At 44.2% G+C, this 22,252-nt stretch overlaps 1 protein-coding gene across 1 annotated transcript in view; it reads left to right on the top strand.

The window, feature by feature from the left end:
• SLC36A4 (solute carrier family 36 member 4) overlaps positions 1 to 4,571 on the top strand; it is a 312,597-nt gene extending 308,026 nt beyond the window's left edge. Inside the window, exon 11 of the mRNA XM_056561444.1 lies at positions 4,486 to 4,571. Within this exon, the coding sequence (XP_056417419.1) occupies positions 4,486 to 4,556 (71 nt within the window). The 3' untranslated portion in view covers positions 4,557 to 4,571. The remainder of the gene's footprint in view (positions 1 to 4,485) is intronic.
• The last annotated feature ends 17,681 nt before the right edge of the window (positions 4,572 to 22,252 follow it).

Below are 22,252 nucleotides of genomic sequence, written 5' to 3'. Positions count from 1 at the left end.
ACAGGCAGAGGATGAAGAAAACCAGCGGGCTTCTGGCGAGGAGTCTTATCCCGGGCACAGACAGTGCAGGCTCGCACAAAGTCCACGACATCCGTCTCCAGAGTCGGCCACCAATAGAAGCGAGAGATGAGTTGCACAGATTTCTTGATGCCTGCATGACCTGCGAGATGGGAGGAGTGACCCCATTTGAGGATTCCGAGGCGTTGGCGTGGAGAGACGAAGGTCTTTCCTGGAGGAGTTTGCCTGATGGAGGCTGGAGAAGTGGAAATCAGGCAGTCAGGAGGAATGATGTGTTGCGGAGAGAGTTCAACTTCCGAGGCATCCGAGGAACGAGAGAGAGCATCGGCCCTAATGTTCTTATCGGCAGGCCGAAAGTGAATTTCAAAATTAAATCGGGCAAAGAACAGAGACCACCTGGCCTGGCGAGGATTCAGCCGTTGGGCAGACTGGAGATAGGAGAGATTCTTGTGATCGGTGTAAATAATAACTGGAAATCTTGATCCCTCCAGCAGATGCCTCCATTCCTCAAGTGCTAATTTAATGGCTAGAAGCTCTCGATCCCCGATGGAGTAGTTCCTCTCCGCCGGAGAGAAGGTCCTAGAAAAAAAACCACAAGTAACAGCATGCCCGGAAGAATTTTTTTGTAGAAGGACCGCTCCAGCTCCTACAGAGGAGGCATCAACCTCCAATAGGAAGGGTTTAGATGGGTCAGGTCTGGAGAGCACGGGAGCCGAAGAAAAGGCAGACTTGAGCCGTTTAAAGGCGTCTTCCGCTTGAGGAGGCCAAGACTTGGGATTGGCATTTTTTTGGGTTAAAGCCACGATAGGGGCCACAACGGTAGAAAAATGTGGAATAAATTGCCTGTAATAATTGGCGAACCCCAAAAAACGTTGGATAGCACGGAGTCCGGAGGGGCGTGGCCAATCTAAGACGGCAGAGAGTTTGTCTGGATCCATTTGTAGTCCCTGGCCAGAGACCAAGTATCCTAGGAAAGGAAGAGATTGGCATTCAAACAGACATTTCTCTATCTTGGCATAAAGTTGATTGTCACGAAGTCTCTGAAGAACCATACGGACATGCTGGCGGTGTTCTTCTAGATTGGCAGAAAAAATCAGGATATCGTCCAAATATACAACAACACAGGAGTATAAGAGATCACGAAAAATTTCATTAACAAAGTCTTGGAAGACGGCAGGGGCGTTGCACAGGCCAAAGGGCATGACCAGATACTCAAAGTGTCCATCTCTAGTGTTAAATGCCGTTTTCCATTCATCCCCCTCTCTGATGCGGATGAGATTATAAGCACCTCTTAAGTCCAGTTTGGTAAAGATGTGGGCACCTTGGAGGCGATCAAAGAGTTCAGAGATAAGAGGTAGGGGGTAGCGGTTCTTTACCGTGATTTTATTAAGACCGCGGTAGTCAATGCAAGGACGTAGAGAGCCATCTTTTTTGGACACAAAGAAAAATCCGGCTCCGGCAGGAGAGGAGGATTTACGGATAAAGCCTTTTTTTAAATTTTCCTGGATGTACTCCGACATAGCAAGAGTCTCTGGGGCGGACAGAGGATAGATTCTGCCCCGGGGTGGAGTAGTGCCCGGGAGGAGGTCAATAGGACAATCATAAGGCCTGTGAGGAGGTAGAGTCTCAGCTTGTTTTTTGCAAAAAACATCCGCAAAGTCCATATAGGCCTTAGGGAGACCGGTTACAGGGGGAACCACAGAGTCACGGCAAGGGGTACTGGGAACCGGTTTTAGGCAGTCCTTGAAACAAGAGGGCCCCCAACTCTTGATCTCCCCAGTGGACCAATCCAGGGTTGGGGAATGGAGTTGAAGCCAGGGTAGTCCAAGGAGGATTTCGGAAGTGCAATTGGGGAGGACCAAAAATTCAATCTTCTCGTGATGAGGTCCGATGCACATTAGAAGGGGCTCCGTGCGGAAACGTATGGTACAGTCCAATCTTTCATTGTTTACACAATTGATGTAGAGGGGTCTGGCGAGACTGGTCACTGGGATGTTGAACCTGTTGACGAGAGAGGCCAAAATAAAATTTCCTGCAGATCCGGAATCCAAGAAGGCCATAGTAGAGAAGGAGAAGGCAGAGGCAGATATCCGCACAGGCACAGTAAGACGTGGAGAAGCAGAGTAGACATCAAGGACTGTCTCACCCTTGTGCGGAGTCAGCGTACGTCTTTCCAGGCGGGGAGGACGGATAGGACAATCCTTCAGGAAGTGTTCGGTACTGGCACAGTACAGGCAGAGATTCTCCATGCGGCGTCGTGTCCTCTCTTGAGGTGTCAGGCGAGACCGGTCGACCTGCATAGCCTCCACGGCGGGAGGCACAGGAACGGATTGCAGGGGACCAGAGGAGAGAGGAGCCGGGGAGAAAAAACGCCTTGTGCGAACAAAGTCCATATCCTGGCGGAGCTCCTGACGCCTTTCGGAAAAACGCATGTCAATGCGAGTGGCAAGATGAATGAGTTCATGTAGGTTAGCAGGGATTTCTCGTGCGGCCAGAACATCTTTAATGTTGCTGGATAGGCCTTTTTTAAAGGTCGCGCAGAGGGCCTCATTATTCCAGGATAATTCTGAAGCAAGAGTACGGAATTGTACGGCGTACTCGCCAACGGAAGAATTACCCTGGACCAGGTTCAACAGGGCAGTCTCAGCAGAAGAGGCTCGGGCAGGTTCCTCAAAGACACTTCGAATTTCCGAGAAGAAGGAGTGTATAGAGGCAGTGACGGGGTCATTGCGGTCCCAGAGCGGTGTGGCCCATGACAGAGCTTTTCCAGACAGAAGGCTGACTACGAAAGCCACCTTAGACCTTTCAGTAGGGAACTGGTCCGACATCATCTCCAAGTGCAGGGAACATTGGGAAAGAAAGCCACGGCAGAATTTAGAGTCCCCATCAAATTTATCCGGCAAGGATAGTCGTAGACCAGAAGCGGCCACTCGCTGCGGAGGAGGTGCAGGAGCTGGCGGAGGAGATGATTGCTGAAGCTGTGGTAGTAGCTGCTGTAGCATCACGGTCAGTTGAGACAGCTGTTGGCCTTGTTGCGCTATCTGTTGTGACTGCTGGGCGACCACCGTGGTGAGGTCGGCGACAACTGGCAGAGGAACTTCAGCGGGATCCATGGCCGGATCTACTGTCACGATGCCGGCTGGCAGGTAGTGGATCCTCTGTGCCAGAGAGGGATTGGCGTGGACCGTGCTAGTGGATCGGTTCTCAGTCACTACTGGTTTTCACCAGAGCCCGCCGCAAAGCGGGATGGTCTTGCTGCGGCGGTAGTGACCAGGTCGTATCCACTAGCAACGGCTCAACCTCTCTGACTGCTGAAGATAGGCGCGGTACAAGGGAGTAGACAGAAGCAAGGTCGGACGTAGCAGAAGGTCAGGGCAGGCAGCAAGGATCGTAGTCGGGGGCAACGGCAGGAGGTCTGGAACACAGGCTAGGAACACACAAGGAAACGCTTTCACTGGCACAATGGCAACAAGATCCGGCGAGGGAGTGAAGGGGAAGTGAGGTATAAATAGGGAGTGCACAGGTGAACACACTAATTGGAACCACTGCGCCAATCAGCGGCGCAGTGGCCCTTTAAATCGCAGAGACCCGGCGCGCGCGCGCCCTAAGGAGCGGGGCCGCGCGCGCCGGGACAGGACAGACGGAGAGCGAGTCGGGTACGGGAGCCGGGATGCGCATCGCGAGCGGGCGCTACCCGCATCGCGAATCGCATCCCGGCTGGAGACGGTATCGCAGCGCACCGGGTCAGTGGAGCTGCCCGGAGCGCTGCGGTAGCGAGAGAGAAGCGAGCGCTCCGGGGAGGAGCGGGGACCCGGAGCGCTCGGCGTAACATGTACCTGAAGTCTCATAGACTTGCATGGAACTTCCAGTACATCTCCTGATCGCGTAACTCTCGGACTGCAGAGATTGTCAGTATCAGGACATTTCTAAACTCTAATATATTTTTATTTGACATATTTGGCGGTCCAGGCATGCTGGGAGTTGTAGTTCTGCGTCAGCTAGACACACCTTTGTTGGGAAACATCAGTAAATTGAGGCAATTTTCTTTAATACAATGTCAGGCACAATTATTTATCATTATAGACGCCTATAGGTCCTATAGTTTTAATATGTTTGGGTTTGTGTTCAGTATTCCTAGGTCTCTGGATTTCTCATAAATGTCAGTGGAATAGTAGTCATGCTTAGGAAGTCTTCACTTTTTTCAAAATGCCTTCTTGTTGACAGTCTCCAGGGAATGACCGATATAAATAGATAGAAGAGCAATAGGAAAGCAATATATTATAGATGCAAAATGTTAAACCTATATACCATAACTAAAAGGATTATGGCAATAGTACAACAACGGCTAACAATAAAAAAGGCCTCGTTGCTTGTCTTAATGCAAATTCTGATGTTGACTTCGTGGCCAAATGTGCATGAAAATCATGTGGAATTATCTAACCCTTGTTTTCTAAACTGGTGTCGTAGTTCGGGGTTTTTCACTGATTTATCGATTCGAAATGCGTGACACAGTAATCCATGGCTTGGATACGGATTAGCCCCGCTGAATGGAGTTAAGCTATGTCCTAAACCTTGGTCAAACAGTCAGCATGCAAGCTGCAAATCCACAGCAGAAATGGTATCCACTGCAAATTCTAGAACAACTTTTTCCGAAAGATAAGTTTGTTGAATGAACATACTTCTAAGGATGATATAACCGGATTCTGACTGTCTAATAAATTAATATACTGTAAGTTAGTAAATAAAGTTGTCCTTGTGCTTTTGTTTCAATCTTCTCAGTTGTCTTCACTGTCTCATTTCTTTCCTAGTGTACATCCTTTAATAGACTTTCTGTTCCTGCTGTACACTCTAACTGGAAATTCAGCCAACTCTATAACCCACTGAATACACCTTCTTGGGTACAACTCCGCCCACAGGAACCTCCCAATTGGAAGAGATAGATTTGGCTGAATTACCAGCTAGAGTGTACAGCAGGAACAGGAAGCCTGTTACAGGATGTACACCTGACAGGAAGGGACGCAATTGTCAGGATCCGGGTACTGTGAGGATACTGGTGGTGGATCCTCTGTGTCAGTGGGTTGATGACGTGGGCCGTACCAGGGGAATGGAGTCTAAGGGGTTACTGGTCTTCACCAGAGCCCGCCACAAAGCGGGATGGACTTGCTGCGGAAGGTAACCCCAGGTCATTCCACCCGATAGCGACTCAACCCCAACTGACTGCTGAGATAGGCGCGGTACAAGGGATTAGGCAAGAGCAAGGTCGGACGTAGCAGAAGGTCAGGGCAGGCAGCAAGGATCGTAGTCAGGGGCAACGGCAGAGGGTCTGGAACACTGGCTTGGGACATACACAGGAACACTTTCACTGGCACAAGGGCAACAAGATCCGGTGATGCTGGGAAGGGGAAGTGAGGTAATATAGGCTAGGACACAGGTGTATGCACTAATTAGGCCAGGCGCCAATCAGAGGTGCACTGGCCCTTTAAATCGCAGAGAGCCGGCGCGCGCGCGCCCTAGGGAGCGGGGCTGCGCGCGCTGGGACTGTACTGACGGAGGACAGGTCGGGTAAGAAGACTGGGATGCGAACCGCGAGCGGGCGCGTCCCGCTTCGCGGGTCGCATCCCCGCAAGTGACATTAATGCAGTGCTCCCGGTCAGCGGGTCTGACCGGGGCGCTGCGACAAGGTGAACGCTGCGAGCGCTCCGGGGAGGAGCGGGGACCCGGAGCGCTCGGCGTAACAGCAATGGAGGAAACAGAGAAGGAAGTTTACATCGGAAGCAGAAGTAAAGCTTGAAAAACCACAGAAAGGTAGTAAAATACCTTTATTTACCAATAAGTAGAGGCAAGAAAAAGTGTCTTTGCACTGGTGCTGCTGTCATGCGATCCGCATTGGATTCCGTAGGCACGGGAATAGTTCATAAAATGGTTGTATTGTTACATTAAAACATAGGACAGACTGCAAAACGCGTTTCGGGAATATGTTTTCCCTTTCTCAATTGCTAAAAATGGGCACAGCCCATTTTTAGCAATTGAGAAAGGGAAAACATATTCCCGAAACGCGTTTTGCTTTCTGTCCTTTGTTTTAATTGTTTTAATGTAACAATAAAACCATTTAATGAACTATTCCTGTGCCTACAGAATCCAATGCGGATCGCATGACAGCAGCACCAGTGCAAAGACACTTTTTCTTGCCTCCACTTATCCACGATTACCGAACTCCCTACCTTGGAAGGCGATCGGTCCTACAGTTTGCAGGCGGCATCTCGAGATCCATACGTCCGTACCCCATATGGAGGGGTTACGTGCATGAATACAATTATCCAGCAAGGTGAGCACAACACCTATACTGGGGATCCCTGGGATTTTCCTACACAGAATTACGCTAGGCGCTACCCTCCTGTCTTTTTTCCTTTTTCTTTGAAGCTTATTTACCCATAGATGTTCATTTATTAGACAGTTGTAAATAAAATAAAAAAAACATCTAAAAAGATATAGATATAGTACAAAGATGCTGGACTCTACATTTGTTAACTTCAGATAATAAAGTGGTACTCTGGGAAAGCCAGCTTATCCCTTGTCCACAGGCACTCTCTTTTTCGCTTGCAGCTTGGTGTATTCACGGTACACATTTATTTCACTATATATTATATTATATCTTTCATTAGTCAGCTCCATATATCTTAGTGGTTGAGACACTTATATGATTACATGATCACAGTTTTGATTTTCATGTGTATCACATTTAATAATCACTACCACACATTATACATCTTATTTATTTTTAATTTTTTGATTTTTGCACTTGATTGGCTACAATTAGTTTTTTTCTTGTACTTTGTTATATAATATGATTTTTTGATGTGATTTTATGTCTTTTTCTCACTTGTATATTTTATGATCTTCCAGGTATGTAAGCGAGTGTATAGTGAATGCAGTGATTACTTAGGACATTCTTCTCAGCGGTGCGATGTCCAGTGCGCCTGCGCCGTGTTCTTCGCTAGTGACGCGGCCCTCCGAAGCGACTGGAGTCCAGTGCGCATGCCCGGGAACACTGTTTCTCGGTCCTGCGCAGATGGACGTAGACGCCGGAAGTGGGGCCAGCCTCTGTTCCGGCGGGGCATGGCGCAGGCGCCGATGGAATCTCCACACCGCTGTAGGTAATTTACACCATTATGGCAACACATATAAACCACCACACCACTCACATAGTCAGTACCTCTTGAAAAAGGGAAACCGAAACGATCGTAGGGGTCGGTCGCAGAGTTTGCTATCCCACATGGGTAGGTTACACATTGACTTTTATTGAGTACTTAGATATGTTGTCCCCAATATCATTGTATTTCACTATGCACTCCCAGACCTGGCTATACACCAGTTCTAGATTATATTACCAGTTAATCTTGATGTATTATTATGCAGCATTTGTATGGATAGCCCACAGTGGCTAAACTGTTTTATTCCATAGATTGCTATATATAGGGTGTGGACAATTTTTATGTACTCATTTGTATGTACTATTCTTACTCTCCGCCAGATATTTTTGTGTTGGATTTCTATTGCAATACTTCACTTTTTTGCATCTATATGTTTTTTATATAAAACATTTTCAATAAAGATTTATATGTTTATACTTAAGGTGGTGTTATAACTCCAATTTCTCTGTATACATTCATTTATGGAGTTCCCCTGTCCTCGACAGGATTAGTACACACTCCCCTATGGGTGTCATTGGGGCACATGGGAGTGTATGGTGCATTTTTTTAGGACTTTTGTGTTCAGGATGGGAATAAATGTCTGATTGTGGAGGGTCTGACTGCTGGAACCCGTCCTTGCTCTGACCCCCACACTAGGATAGGAGTGAGATTGACTGATGATGGGAGTCCAACTCCACCAGTGATTGGCTGAGTTAAAGGGCCTGTCTCAGCTGTTACTACCGCCCCTCTCAGAATGGGGGCCAGAGCGCGCCCAGGACGGGTCAGACCCCGGCGATCAGAAGCCCCGCGATTATTCTCTATCCGGTCAATAGGGGATAAGTTGACTTTGCTGGAGTACCCCTTTAACTAGAAAAAGTTACTTGTACTAGAGTTCTAAATACTGCACAAAAGGCCTGACTCCAGACTCTGTATCACATCTCCACTTCTGCTTCCCCTCCACATCTTGGCTGAATTGTCCCCCCCTGTGTTTCTTGTCTTAGCTCATGATCGGAGCCAGTAAGTCCCTCTGTCCCATACGAGGAGACCACTACTTTCCATGACACATCTGGGGGCCCTGTTAGAGCTTTTTGCCTGTGGTCACAGTAGGGGACATTTATCAAAGATTTTACCCCTGTTTTGTGTGTATTTTTTTTGCGCAAAAGTTTGCGCAAGCCCTTTTTTTGCGCATTTTTTTTGCGCACGTTTTGGTAGAGCATATCCTCCAGATGTGGCTGAACCGGGGTACCTTGGAGTGACATCTATAGTACACATGGATTTATTAACTGCCTACGTTTCCATTACACCAAAAATTTTGCCGCAAGAGCTGTTTTTTTTTCCGCAAATATAAGCCATCTTGGACTTAACGTAGCAAGATGCTCTAAATCATCGATTCTATTTTCCAAAGAGTGGATTGAGGAGATTACTATATTTACCCCCAATTTATGAAGCTCATTGCGCTTGATTGATAAATTTTGCGCTTCTGCGCATAATTTAGAATTCGGGAAAAGGGGTAAATTGCTTCTACCGTACACAAATAATGATACATGTCCCCCAGTGTCTCTAGGTTATTCTCCCGCACAAATAAATACACCAAATGTATGAGAATGCTGAGGTTTCAGATGTGTGAAGCTCTAACAGAATAATTGATAAAGATAAATCTTAGATGATCTGCGCTCACGCAAAGTGCTTCCTTTGGTTGACTTTATGGGTCATTAATCCTCGTACCAGTCTCTATCGTAGGGTCGATTATACAGTCTGGGAGTACGAGATTCTCCAAGCCTTTGTCATGTTTCTGGCGTCTCCACATCAAAGAAAAAGCTCCTATCTGGAGCCTTATGAGTGGAGAATCACAGCAGAAAAGTGCATCTCCGCTGGAGACATAGGGGGGTATTTATCAATTTTGCCTGTTGACAGATTCTTTTTACCCTTTTGTTTTTCACTTTGGTTTTCGTGGACATGCGCCAAATTTATCATTTATCATAATTTTGGCTCAAATGTTGAAATCAGCTGTTCACAGCGCCTTTTACACAGAACTTATCGCCACAGAGATATATTAAAACCAGTGCTGAGGAAAAGCTGACCAGTTGCCCATAGCAACCAATCACATTTCTTCTTTCATTTTTGAAAAGGCCTCTGCAAAATGAAAGAAGCGATCTGATTGGTTGCTATGGGCAACTCAGCAACTTTTCCTCTGCACAGGTTTTGATAAATCTCCCCCAGCGCTGTATTTTACCCCGTAGAGCAGCCATTTCGGAGTCCCTCCTGTAGTATATCAGCAAGCGACGTGTGTTATTTTCTTTTGTGGGGTTTATAGCCACCATGTGAAATGGATTTTATTTTCAACTTGGGTAGTTTTTTTTTTTTTTTGTTACTTTAGTGCAGTGGTCTCCAACCTGCGGACCTCCAGATGTTGCAAAACTACAATTCCCAGCATGCCCGGACAGCCGTTGGCTGTCCGGGCATGCTGGGAGTTGTAGTTTTGCAACATCTGGAGGTCCGCAGGTTACATAGTTACATAGTTAGTACGGTTGAAAAAAGACATACGTCCATCAAGTCCAACCAGGGAATTGAAGTGAAGGGTGTAAGGGGATAAGGGGAAGGGATGTAGTTTTATAATTCTGCATAAGCATTAATGTTATTTTGTTCCAGGAATGTATCTAACCCTGTTTTAAACCTGTTAATTTTTCCTGCTGTGACCAGTTCCTGAGGTAGACTGTTCCATAAATTCACAGTTCTTATGGTAAAGAAGGCGTGTCGCCCCTTGAGACTAAACCTTTTCTTCTCCAGACGGAGGGAGTGCCCCCTCGTCCTTTGGGGGGGTTTAACCTGGAACAGTTTTTCTCCATATTTTTTGTATGGGCCATTAATATACTTATATACGTTTATCATATCCCCCCTTAAACGTCTCTTCTCAAGACTAAACAATTGTAACTCCTTTAATCGCTCCTCATAGCTAAGATGTTCCATGCCCCATATTAGTTTAGTCGCGCGTCTTTCTTTAGTGCTTACCTTTCCTGAACCTGTGTGGCCATGTCCAGCGCTGGCTCAACGGAGGGTGAAGGTCCCTCAGAGACAACTATGTCGCAGGATAGTATTGAGCAGCCCTGGAGGCGCCGCTGCTTTCACAAATGTTTTTTTTTTTTAAATGTATTTTGTGTGTTTTCCATGTGCAAAATCTCTTGGCGGGGAAAAAAACAACGGGATTTGCGCCAAAATTGCGCCAAAGATCGATTGGCGCAAATGATGAATTACTGACTAAAGTTAAAGTCACACACAGGACCGTGTGATTTTGAGAAAGTTGTAAAAATGACAGTGGAGAAGATGCGCCAAACTTTGGCGCAAAAAGACACTGCGCCAAAGAATTGCGCCAAAGTTACGTGAAAAATAAACCCACATAAATCCTTTGATAAATACCCCCCATTGTACAGAGGACGTGTTCTTCTGATCAGCCATTAACATGATGCTAATAATTCCGCAGCAGATGAATCACATTTTATTAGTACGACAGGGCATCCGAATACACGGAGGAAACAAGAGTTAAATGGATGTTAAGAAGCAAGTGGAGAGGAAATATGTCAGGCAGAAGGAGAGGGTAACATGTAATCTTTCAGAAAATTGCAAGAATGGTTGAAGTCTTGGTCTCTTAGGCTCATAGGTAATAAAGGCTTGAGGGGAGGTTAAAACCGGCCGTCCATGCGTAAATGTTACTTATAGGGTTTAGGAATCCCTAGTATTCAAACCTTTAATGGGGTACTCCGGTGGAAAACATTTTTTTTTAATCTACTGGTGCCAGAAAATTAAACAGATTTGTAAATTACTTCTATTAGAAAAAACCTAATCCTTCCAGTACTTATTAGCTGCTGAAGACTACAGAGGAAATTATTTTCTTTTTGGAACACAGAGCTCTCTGCTGACATCACGAGCACAGTGCTCTCTGCTGACATCACTGTCCATTTTAGGAACTGTCCAGAGCAGCATATGTTTTCTATGGGGATTTTCTCCTACTCTGGACAGTTCTTAAAATGGACAGAGATGTCAGCAGAGAGCACTGTGCCCGTGATGTCAGCAGAGAGCTCTGTGTTCCAAAAAGAAAAGAATTTCCTCTGTAGTCTTCAGCAGCTAATAAGTACTGGAAGTTTTTTTTCTAATAGAAGTAATTTACAAATCTGTTTCACTTTCTGCCACCAGTTGATTAAAAAATATAAAATAAAATAAAATGTAAGTTTTCTACCGGAGTACCCCTTTAACCCATTAAAGTGTCACTTCACAGGGATATGTCAAAGGTTTTGATCGGTCTTGGTCTTAGTGCTGAGACCCCCACTGATCAGAAGAATAAATCAGGAGAAGTGCCCGGCATTGATGTTTACTCCCCAACTTGTATCGATCTTTGTCTCGCTGCTTCATTGTAATGGAACAGTGGGACAAAGATCACTATAAGACGGGGAGAGCAACAATGCCATGCACTTCTCCCGGATTGTTCTCCTGATGGACCAATGAAGCACTGAGATCTGGTCCAATGAAAACTTTTGACTCGTCCCTGTGACATGTTAATAGTTTTTGTAAGTGACAGAGCCCATTTAAAGGGGTACTCCACTTTAAACATCTTATCCCCTATCCAAAGACTGCGGACCCCTGCGATCTCCGGGCCGGCAGCGGTGGCGTCTTGAACACCAAAGCTTGCAGCTTCCGCATTCGTGATGTCACATCTTGACCCCTCCATTCATGTCCATGGGAGGGGGCGTGATGGCTAGTACATAGCTGTCACGCCTCCTCCCATAGACGTGAATAGAGGAGGTGTGGCGGCTTGCATCGCCAGTCATCGGGCACAGAGCGGAGTTTGCTCCGTGCACTGAAAGACAGGGGTGCCGCAGCAGGGACAGGGGATAAGATGTTTTCAGCAGAGTACCCCTTTAAGCATCGGTCACTTCAAATGAAATTTGATAAAAACTTTTGAAGTGTCACACAGACATATCAAAAGTTGAAAGTGCTGAGACCCCCACCGACCTGGCGAATGAGCGGGAAGAAGCTTTTCAAGACAGCCTCATAGACTTAGGGTACGTTCACACGCGCTGATTTTTTTTAGCGGGTTTTCCGCTGCGCATTTGAAAGTGGGTGGGCTCTTCTCGGCTGTCCGCAGCAGATTTTCCGTGGCGGAATGCACACTGCGGAAAATCCGCCGCAAGCCCCATTGAAGTCAGTAGGGACTGTGGCGGATTTTCCGCAGCGTAAATTCCGCCGCAGAAAATCTGCTGCCGACAGCCGAGAAGAGCCCGTCCACTTTCAAATATGCAGCGGAAAACCCGCTAAAAAATCAGCGCGTGTGAACATACCCTTATAATGAAAGGAGATTGCTGTGAGCCGGGGAGTGAAGCGCACTACCACACACTTTTCCCTGCTCGTCCTCCTGATTGCTGGGGGTCTTGGCACTAAAATCCCAACATGTCAAAAGTTGTTTTTTTTAAAATGACAAGTACACTTTAAGACAACTTTAGCTTTTTCCATTTGACTTTTTGCTGAACTGCTCTGCTCTGACTGTCAGTGTAGACAGAAGCAGCAGAACATGCCTGACAGTCTCCTGCCTGCACATAGCAATCATAAATCTTGGATGGAGATATAGCCAAGCTATAGAGTCTGAATTATTTATTATCCTGTTCAGTGCCTAATGCTACGGAAAGAAATGTATATCATATCTAAGGATGAGTGAATTGAATCTGACGAATCCGAATTCAGTACGAATTTCAGGAAAAAATAGATTTGCAACGGATGCGAATATCGCCGCGATTCGATTGCGTGAATCTCTTCATTAAACTCCATTTAGTGCGGTCCAGGCTCCAGGGCATCTAAAATGGTGGATCCACATGTGAGGACATGGGGCAAGGAATCCTGGGAAGGCAGGAACAAGGGTCAGCGGGATGACCCTGAATCACATGCAGCATGCAGCCTATCAGCAGCCAGCCACCCCTGTGATGTCCCAGCCCTATATAATCGGCAGCCATCTTGCGGCCAGTCACTTCAGCATTCTATTACAGAGAGAGAGGGACAGAGAGCAGTGTGTTGCACAGAAAAGCATTTTTACAGCAGCGATTCACCTCAAGCCAAATCCAACCTAGAAGCACTGACAGGGAAGAGAGTGAGATTGAGAGAGAAAGTGTAATTTTGGGTGTAGTACACAGCGACTGTGTGCTGCAGCACTGGTGTGTACAACAACTGAAAAGCTAATAGTAGCCAGCCAGTTAGGGTGAGCAGAGCACTAAAAGCGTATTGTCCTCTATTAAGTGTGACCTGTGCGTACATCTAAGTGATGTACCATTTTGTTCCTGTTAACTCCCTAATGATGCAGGACGTATATTTACGTCCTGCGCCGACTCCCGCTATATAATGCGGGGACATGCGATGACCCTGCGTCATATTGGGCCTGTCCCGGTGGCCATCAATGTCCCGGTGGACCCACAGCTAATACCGGACATCACCGATCACGGTGATGCCCAGTATTAACCCTTCCAGACGCGGCAATCAAAGTTGACCGCTGCGTCTGAAGTGAAACAGAAAGCATCCCGACGATAACACCGATCAATGCCATGCTAACCCCTTAAGGACCAGGGGATTTTCCACTTTCATTTTTTCCTCCTTTCCTTTAAAAAAGCTTTCAATTGTGCACCTAAAAATCCATATTATGGCTTATTTTTGCACCACCAATTCTACTTTGTAATAACATCTGTCATTTTACCCAAAAATCGAGGGCAAAACAGAAAAAAAAAAATCATTGTGAGACCAAATGGAACTTTGGGGGGCTTCCGTTTCTACGCAGTACATATTTTGGTAAAAATGACACGTTATCTTTATTCTGTAGGTCCATACGATTAAAATGATTCCCTACTTATATAGGTTTGATTTTGTTGTACTTCTGGAAAAAAATCATAACTACATGCAGGAAAATGTATACGTTTAAAATTGTCATGTTCTGACCCCTATAACTTTTTTATTTTTCTGCATATGGGGCAGTATGAGGGCTCATTTTTTGCGCTGTGATCTTAAGTTTTTTTTTATCAATACCACATTTTTATTGATCAGACTTATTGATTGCTTTTTATTCATTTTTTCATGGTATAAAAAGTGACCAAAAATACACTATTTTGGACTTCGGAATTTTTTAGCGCGTACGCCATTGACCGTGCGGTTTAATTAACGATATATTTTTATAGTTCAGACATTTCTGCATGCGGCAATACCACATATGTTTATTTTTATTCACACTTTTTTTCATTTTATTCAAACTTTTATTAGGGGAGGGATTAAATGATCTTTATTCACTTTTTTCCCATTGGGACCTATAACACTGCACACACTGATCTTTTACATTGATCAGTGGCTTCTCATAGGAAACCATTGATCAATGATTCTGCCGCTTGACTGTTCATGCCTGGATCTCAGGCACTGAGCAGTCATTTGGCGATCGTACACCAGGAGGCAAGTTAGGAGACCCTCCTCGTGTCCTACAGCTGTTTGGGATGCTGCATTTTTGCCGCGGACATCACGAACAGCCCCCTGAGCTAACCAGCAGTGATTTACTTTCACTTTCACGTGGCCCTGCATTATAGAACGGGAGCGGACTCAGGGCGTACAGGTACGCCCTTGGTCCTTATCAGGTTAATGCATGGCAGTGATCAGTGTAGGAAATCAGTGTGTGCAATGTTATAGCTCCCTATGGGGGCTATAACATTGCAAAAAAAAGGGGGAAAAAGTGTTAATAAATGTGATTTATGCCTTTCCCTAATAAAAGTCAGAATCATCCCCCTTTTCCCATAAAAATAAACTATGTAAATAAAAATAAATATAAACATATGTGGTATCGCCGCATGCAAAAATGTCCAAACTATAAAAATATATCGTTAATTTAAGCGCTTGGTCAATGGCGTACATATAAAAAAATTCCGAAGTCCAAAATAGTTTGTTTTTGGTCACTTTTTATACCATTAAAAAATGAATAAAAAGCGAACAAAAAGTCCAATCAAAACAAAAATGGTACCGATAAAAAATGAGCCCTCATACATCCCCATATGCGGAAAAATAAAAAAGTTATAGGGGTCAGTAGAGGACATTTTTAAACGTATAAATTTTCCTGCATGTAGTTTATGATTTTTTCCAGAAGTACGACAATATCCAACCTATATAAGTAGGGTATCATTTTAATTCATTTTTATTCAATTTATTGACCTACAGAATAATGATAATGTGTCATTTTTACCAAAAATGCACTGCTTAGATAAGGAAGCCCCCAAAAGTTACAAAATGACATTTTTTCTTCAATTTTGTCGCACAATTATTTTTTTTTCTGTTATGCCATGGATTTTTTGGTAAAATGACTAATGTCACTGCAAAGTAGAATTGGTGGTGCAAAAAATAAATCATAATATGGGTTTTTAGGTGGAAAATTTTAAGCGTTATGATTTTTAGAAGGTAATGAGGAAAAGATTAAAATGCAAAAACGGAAAAATGCTGAGTCCTTAAGGGGTTAAAGGAGCATCACTTGCTTGAAACAATTTTCCACAATTTTTAAAGGGGGGGGGGGGGGGGTGCACAATAATTTTTTCCAGACCATTTTTGGAGTTTGGTGACATTCTGTCCAATTTGCTTTTTTTCCTCCCTTTTTTTGGTTTAGTTCCAATACACACAAAGGGAATAAACATGTGTATAACAAAACATGTGTTACTGCAATCCTTTTCTGTGATAAATACTTCATTTTCTTGAAAAATTTTAGGGGTGCTAATATTTACGGCCATGACTGTAAATTCTCCTCACGCTGATGCCACCTCCAGGCTGTCTTATTCTGCCACCATATGTTCTCCTCATGCTGCTGCCACCTCCAGGCTGTGTCATTCAGCCACTATATGTTCTCCTAATGCTGCCGCCAACTCCAGGCTGTGTCATTAAATCACTATATGGTCTCCTCATGCTTCCGCCAACTCCAGGCTGTATTATTCAGCCACTTTATGGACTCCTCATGCTTCTGCCACTTCCATATTTTGTCATTCACTATATGTTCTCCTCATGCTGCCGCAAACTCCAGGCTGTGTCATTCAGCCACTATATGTTCTCCTCATGCTGCCGCCACCTCCACGCTGTGTAATTCAGGCACTATATGGTCTCATTATGCTTCCGACGCCTCCAGGCTGTGTCATTCAGCCACTATATGGTCTCCTCATGCTGCTGCCACCTCCACGCTGTGTCATTCAGACACTATATGGTCTCCTCATGCTTCTGCCACCTCCAGGCTGTGTCATTCAGCCACTATATGTTTTCCTCATGCTGCGGCAAACGCCAGGCTGTGTCATTCAGTCACTATATGGTCTCCTTATACGGATGCCACCACCTGTCATTGTGCGGCTCTGTGACAGTGATTCTAATAACCTCTGATCTGCATGTCATACTGAACAACCGTATTATTTCACTATCCCCGCACACCCTATGAGTGTTACAGTAAGGCAAAATGTTCTACACCCCTATTGAGGCTCTCTGTAGGCCAGAAATAGCCATTTTTAATGGCGATTTGCCACAAATAAATTTGGACCGAAATGAATTTTTTGGGATCTTAGTACGTGGCGATCTTGTAACTAAAACCCTCTGCTCTGTCAAACACAGTGATCCAGAACAGGGAGACTAGAGGCTGCTGATCTTTGGATTGCTAAGGGTAAAAAGTAAGAGAATGAAAGTTCCTTACAGTGAAGTTCTGGCAAATGTCATAATTGCAGGACACTCCCCCCCCTGCTGCAGTTAATAGAACAAAGCAATGCAGGGTAAAAGGGAAAGTAAAAAATAATAGTAATCAAGTAAAAAACTTATAGGTAAAAACATAGTAACAGGTAAAAACATAGTAACATTCTTTTTTTTTCATTTGGTATGACAGATACTGCATTGAAGATTTATCCCAACCTGAGTTAAAGAAGTTATTCAGACTAGCGTGTGCCATTCTTTTCATGGCAGCTGTGCTAGGAATAGTCTCATTTTTAGTATTCCCCAACTACTACCTAGAGATTTTTTAAAGGGAACTCGTCATCTGCCTGAACCACAAGTCCCTAGCAGCATCTCCCCACCACACTGACCTAAATCTCTCCCTGTTTGAGAATAGGAACAGATCTATCAAACAAGGTCTGGAGGGCAGACGGAAACCACCAAAGATTCATTACTTTCATGCTGCCTGAACAAAAAAATTATTGATGTAGTTGTTCCCCACCCCCCTGGCCTCGATGAATATATCTCTCCCTATTTCCCAATATACTCACCCCTCGGAAAAATATCCCTCACTAAACCAGTATATCACAACAATTGCACCGCTCAGAATTTTTTTTTTTTGCCGCAGGGCACCCCTACCAAATAATTTTCGATGAAAAAAAAAAAATTGCTAAAAAGAAGCATTGCACAACACCTATATATCTATGTTAGCTCTGTAGTTTACAGAGCTATTATAAGCAGTTATTCACTGGTGATGTCGTCTCTGATCGGATGTGTATCCATCTGGCCCAGACCGTCATGATGATTTCTTCTAGCCACAACTCATCGCTGCAGAACCTGCCAAAAAAGAAAAAAACTTATTAGGCTCTGTACTTCTAGCATCATCCTTCCCTTTTTCCAACCTAAAAGATCACAAACAGTAATAATTCCACCATTTGGGGCCACACACATCAAAGTGGGGAGGAGTAGGTAGCTCCCCCCATTGGGTAGATAGGTTGCTCCAGTAGATCAGCTTTTTCCCGTCAGGTAGGTGCCTCCTTTTATGTAACTTTAGCTAAAACATTAGTTTACTAATATTTTTCAGTTTTCAAGGTCAGAAAACACAGACTCCATTAGTAGAGATGAGAACAGACGACTTAGGAGGAAATTTGCATGAAATGTAATTTATTCATTGGACTTTGCCCATAGATCCGTGCAGCATTTCATCTAATTCCCTGTAATAATGTAGCATGTTGTGTGTTCTTTATATGACCCACAAAACATCTCTTAACCAGGAGACCCCCATCTGCTGAGCATTTTATTATTTATCCTAAATTATATTCAGATCACCGCCACATGTTCAGCCGCAAGGTCTTGGAGGAGAACTGAGAGTTTTTTGATTACCCGTTCCTTACAGATTCTAACCTGTGATGGCTATTGGGTCCTGTACATCATTAATGGTGTTTATTAGCTTTATAGTCATGTTATCCAGTGCCAAATAGACAAAATTTGGGAATTTTTTCTTAATCGTGAGGACTTCTTACTTTTCAAGCACAAAGGCCTATAAATGCAAGGTCAAGGGTGTAACTGGGGGAAGGGCTCAGTGGCATGGGTTCCAACAGGGACTCTACCTTAGCTAGGGTGTTGTTATTCGGGGAAGCCAACTGAATATTTGCCCGCTGGTGAAGTAGAGTATAGGAAAGGAGTACATTATATTGAAGTTCCAATTCAGCTGCTATTACTTATCATAGCTCTGCCCCAATGGACCTCTGTAGTATACAGCAGCTAATAAGTACAGGAAGGATTACGATTTTTTAATAGAAGTCATTTACTAATCTGTTTAACTTTCTGGCACCAGTTGGTTTTCCACCAGAGTACCCCTTTAAGTGCACTAACACTATGGAATGATTATTGCATTCCCTAGTTTATTGACTAGGCAATGTTATTTTGGCAATGTAGGATTTTATTATTTGGGTGCTATATGGTACAACATAAGGAAGGTGTTAAAAGCCGGTACTATACAGTTCACTTTTCAACCTAATGCTGTGAGTCCACCTTAAAGGGGAACTCTGGTGGAATTATTTATATATATATATATATATATATATATATATATATATTATTTTTTTTTTTTATCAACTGGTTCCAGAAAGTTAAACTGATTTGTAAATTACTTCTATAAAAAAAATCTTAACCCTTCCAGTACTTATCAGCTGCTTTATGCTACAGAGGAAGTTGTGTAGTTCCTTCCAGTCTGACCACAGTGCTCTCTGCTGACACATCTGTCCATGTGAGGAACAATCCCGAGTAGGAGCAAATCCCCCAGAGCATACTTCTTCTGCTTCGGAGAGTTCCTGACATGCACAGAGGTGGCAGCAGAGAGCACTGTGATCAGACTGGAAAGAACTACACAACTTCCTGTGGAGAAAATGATAAAAACTCCAAAATAGCACCAAGAAATCTATTCTGAAAGATACAAGCCGTCATTTTGTTGAAAAAACGAAACATACTTCAGGCTCTTGGATTTCAGAAACATTAAAATATTTTATTACAATACATGTTTTTATTGTGCAAAAATACTAAAATATAAAAAAAAGAAGATATTGCTGCATTTCATACCTGTGGTGTCGGGCTTATGGGCGATGTGATTAAGGTAAGTGTTTGTGATGCCAGGAGTATTAACCTATCAGACTCCAAAGATGAAGCGGTTGCCTGTGGCAAGCATGGGTAAGGAATACTACAAATGCAAGGTTAGGGAAACCACTTCTGAACTTTACTTCAGGAATTGAAGCAGTGTAATACAAACAGAACAGTTTAATTTCAGTGCAATTTTGCTAAAGGATAATATTGGGGACCATAGTTGATATTGTGGACCCTTGGCGTGACTAGATTGATTGACTGAGACTTAACTTCACAAAGTGGGAAACACAGACTTCAGAGAAAGGAGATGGCTGCTGCTGGCCCAGAGTTTCACAGACGGGGTTCCTTGGTTCATGCTTAACGCCAGGGTGGATTTGCTTGGACTCACATTATCCTTTGGTTGCAATGGGGCCCGTTGGCTCTTTTGGCACTTGTCCCCAAAGCTGATTGAACTTGATGAAAGACCTTGTCGGCGGGATCTGTGTGTGGGCTGACAACCACTCTGAGAAAAGTAGACATGAAACCTAAATAAGGTCTCATAAAAATGTGGCTGGTCCTGAATGGCTTAACCCTTTAATAACGTGGCCCGGTTCACCTGTTATCTTCCTCCGTTCAGGCGCTGGGCGGAGCTTCATATATACCCAAAAAGAAAAGCTGGCAACCATAAATAGATGCACACCAATGCATATAAATAATGTCATAAATGCCTTCTAAATGTATTGTGCATGTGTTGTTCATTATGTATAAAGGTTGTACAAATTTATAAAATGTATAGGACCTTCTTGGGTCATGTGATACTGTCATGTGATGTACCCAGAGTTCCCTGGGTACAGGACCTACAGGCTTTTCAACCAATGGGCTTTAGTCCAGCCCCCCTAGTATATAAGGGGCTGTAGTCTCTAAATTCACTCTCTTCTCTCTTATCTCCTGGATCTAAAGCAAGCACAATCTCAGCATATATCTAAATTCATCTCATCTAGGCCAAAGCCTAAGGAACCTGCAGCCACTAAAAACGTGAGTTACCAAGCTCTATCTACAATTCCTAGTGACTACTATTCAACTCAAGTATACAATTAGTAGCACAGTGGCCTGCATAAATCTCAATACAGTGGTCCCTCAACATACAATGGTAATTCGTTCCAAATGAACCATCGTTTGTTGAAACCATCGTATGTTGAGGGATCCATAGCAATGAAAAGAATAGGACGTTATACTCACCTGTCCCCGCTGCTCCGGACCCTTCACCGCTGCCCTGGATGTCGCCCTCCATCGCTGTCGCCGCGTCCCCGGGGTGTCCCAGCCGCTACGGACCGTCTCTGCTGCCTGGGAACGTCGCTCTTCATCGCCGTCATCACGTTGCTGCGCACGCCATTCCTATTTGATGACGGGACGGCGTACACGGCGAAGTGATGATGATAATGGAGAGCGACAGCGATGCAGGAGATCCCGAAGAGGACGGTCCGGAGCACCGGGGACAGGTGAGTGACCATCTCCGGAGCACCCGGGGCCCCTTTAACGGCTATCCGGTGGCAGCTGAAGTAGTCAGAGCTGCCGGATAGCCGTTTATGCGATGACCCCGACATACAAAAGCATCGTATATTGATGCTGCCTTCAACATACGATGGCCTCTGAGAGGCCATCGTATGTTGAAATTATCGTATGTCGGGGCCATCGTAGGTCGGGGGGTCACTGTACTACAAGTCCCAGCATTCCTGTGAGGTATCCTGCATCCCGGTTGCCTCTAGAGAAACTGCATAATTGTAAAGACTGTTCTATAAGAAGTTTAAGTAAAAGTTCCTGCTGTGGACATTCCATTATTTCCTGCCGTTTTTTGGTTGTTTGTCGGCAGGGCCTCCTACAGAAAACAACCACATCCTGGCGTCACGACAAATCAGGGGTTAAATAACACCTTACCCCACAGGGTTAATACCACCAGACCCTGCTACATCGTTGCATCACCCCAGCTCACCACAGAGATACATGGAGTGGAGTGTTGGTCGCTGCTTTGTTGACATGTCCAGTTCCCTGGGACTTCCAAGGTGCCGTGCAGGAGATCACAGGGGGTCCCAGCGGTTGGATCCCCCACAATCAGATACTTATTTGCTATCCTTTGGATATGGTATAAGTTTTCCTACACTAGAGTACTTCTTTAAGAGGTTAAAGTGTTATTGAATTGTTGTTATAGTAAATAGGGATTGTACCAGTACATGGCTACATACGTAGTTCTCTAATATATTCTTTTGCTTGGCTCTGGTGTATTATTGAATGTATTCGGGCAGCTGATTAATGTACAACTGAGAGACATAATTAGCAAAATCTTGTTTGATTTGACTGTTTTCTGTTTGACAGCAGGACATTTTAATTTAGTTTGAAATAATTATTTGAAAGGTATAAGGCTGGGAGGGTCGCCATAGGCATGATTACGTGGAGCGTTGGCTCCTTGCTGGTTGTATAGATTTTAAATAAAGGTACATCAAAGTCGTTTTTACACACTAGGATGTAGAATTTACTTGGTTTTGGGTTGTTATTAAAAGTTTTTTTAATTAAAAATCACTTTTCTAAATTGGTCTGTCCAAGTAGTAGAGCAGCCATAATTAATGTTAGTTCTTTATTATAATTTATTTATTTTATTTATATATTTATTTATTTTTCATTAGAGGTATGAGGACTTTCAAGGTGAAGCATTAGTAGGAGTC

This window comes from Hyla sarda, chromosome 2 (genome assembly GCF_029499605.1).
Source record: "Hyla sarda isolate aHylSar1 chromosome 2, aHylSar1.hap1, whole genome shotgun sequence".
Lineage (NCBI taxonomy): Eukaryota > Metazoa > Chordata > Amphibia > Anura > Hylidae > Hyla > Hyla sarda.
The sequence above is the reverse complement of the archived record's forward strand: the minus strand, read 5'-3'. Positions and strand labels throughout refer to the sequence as shown.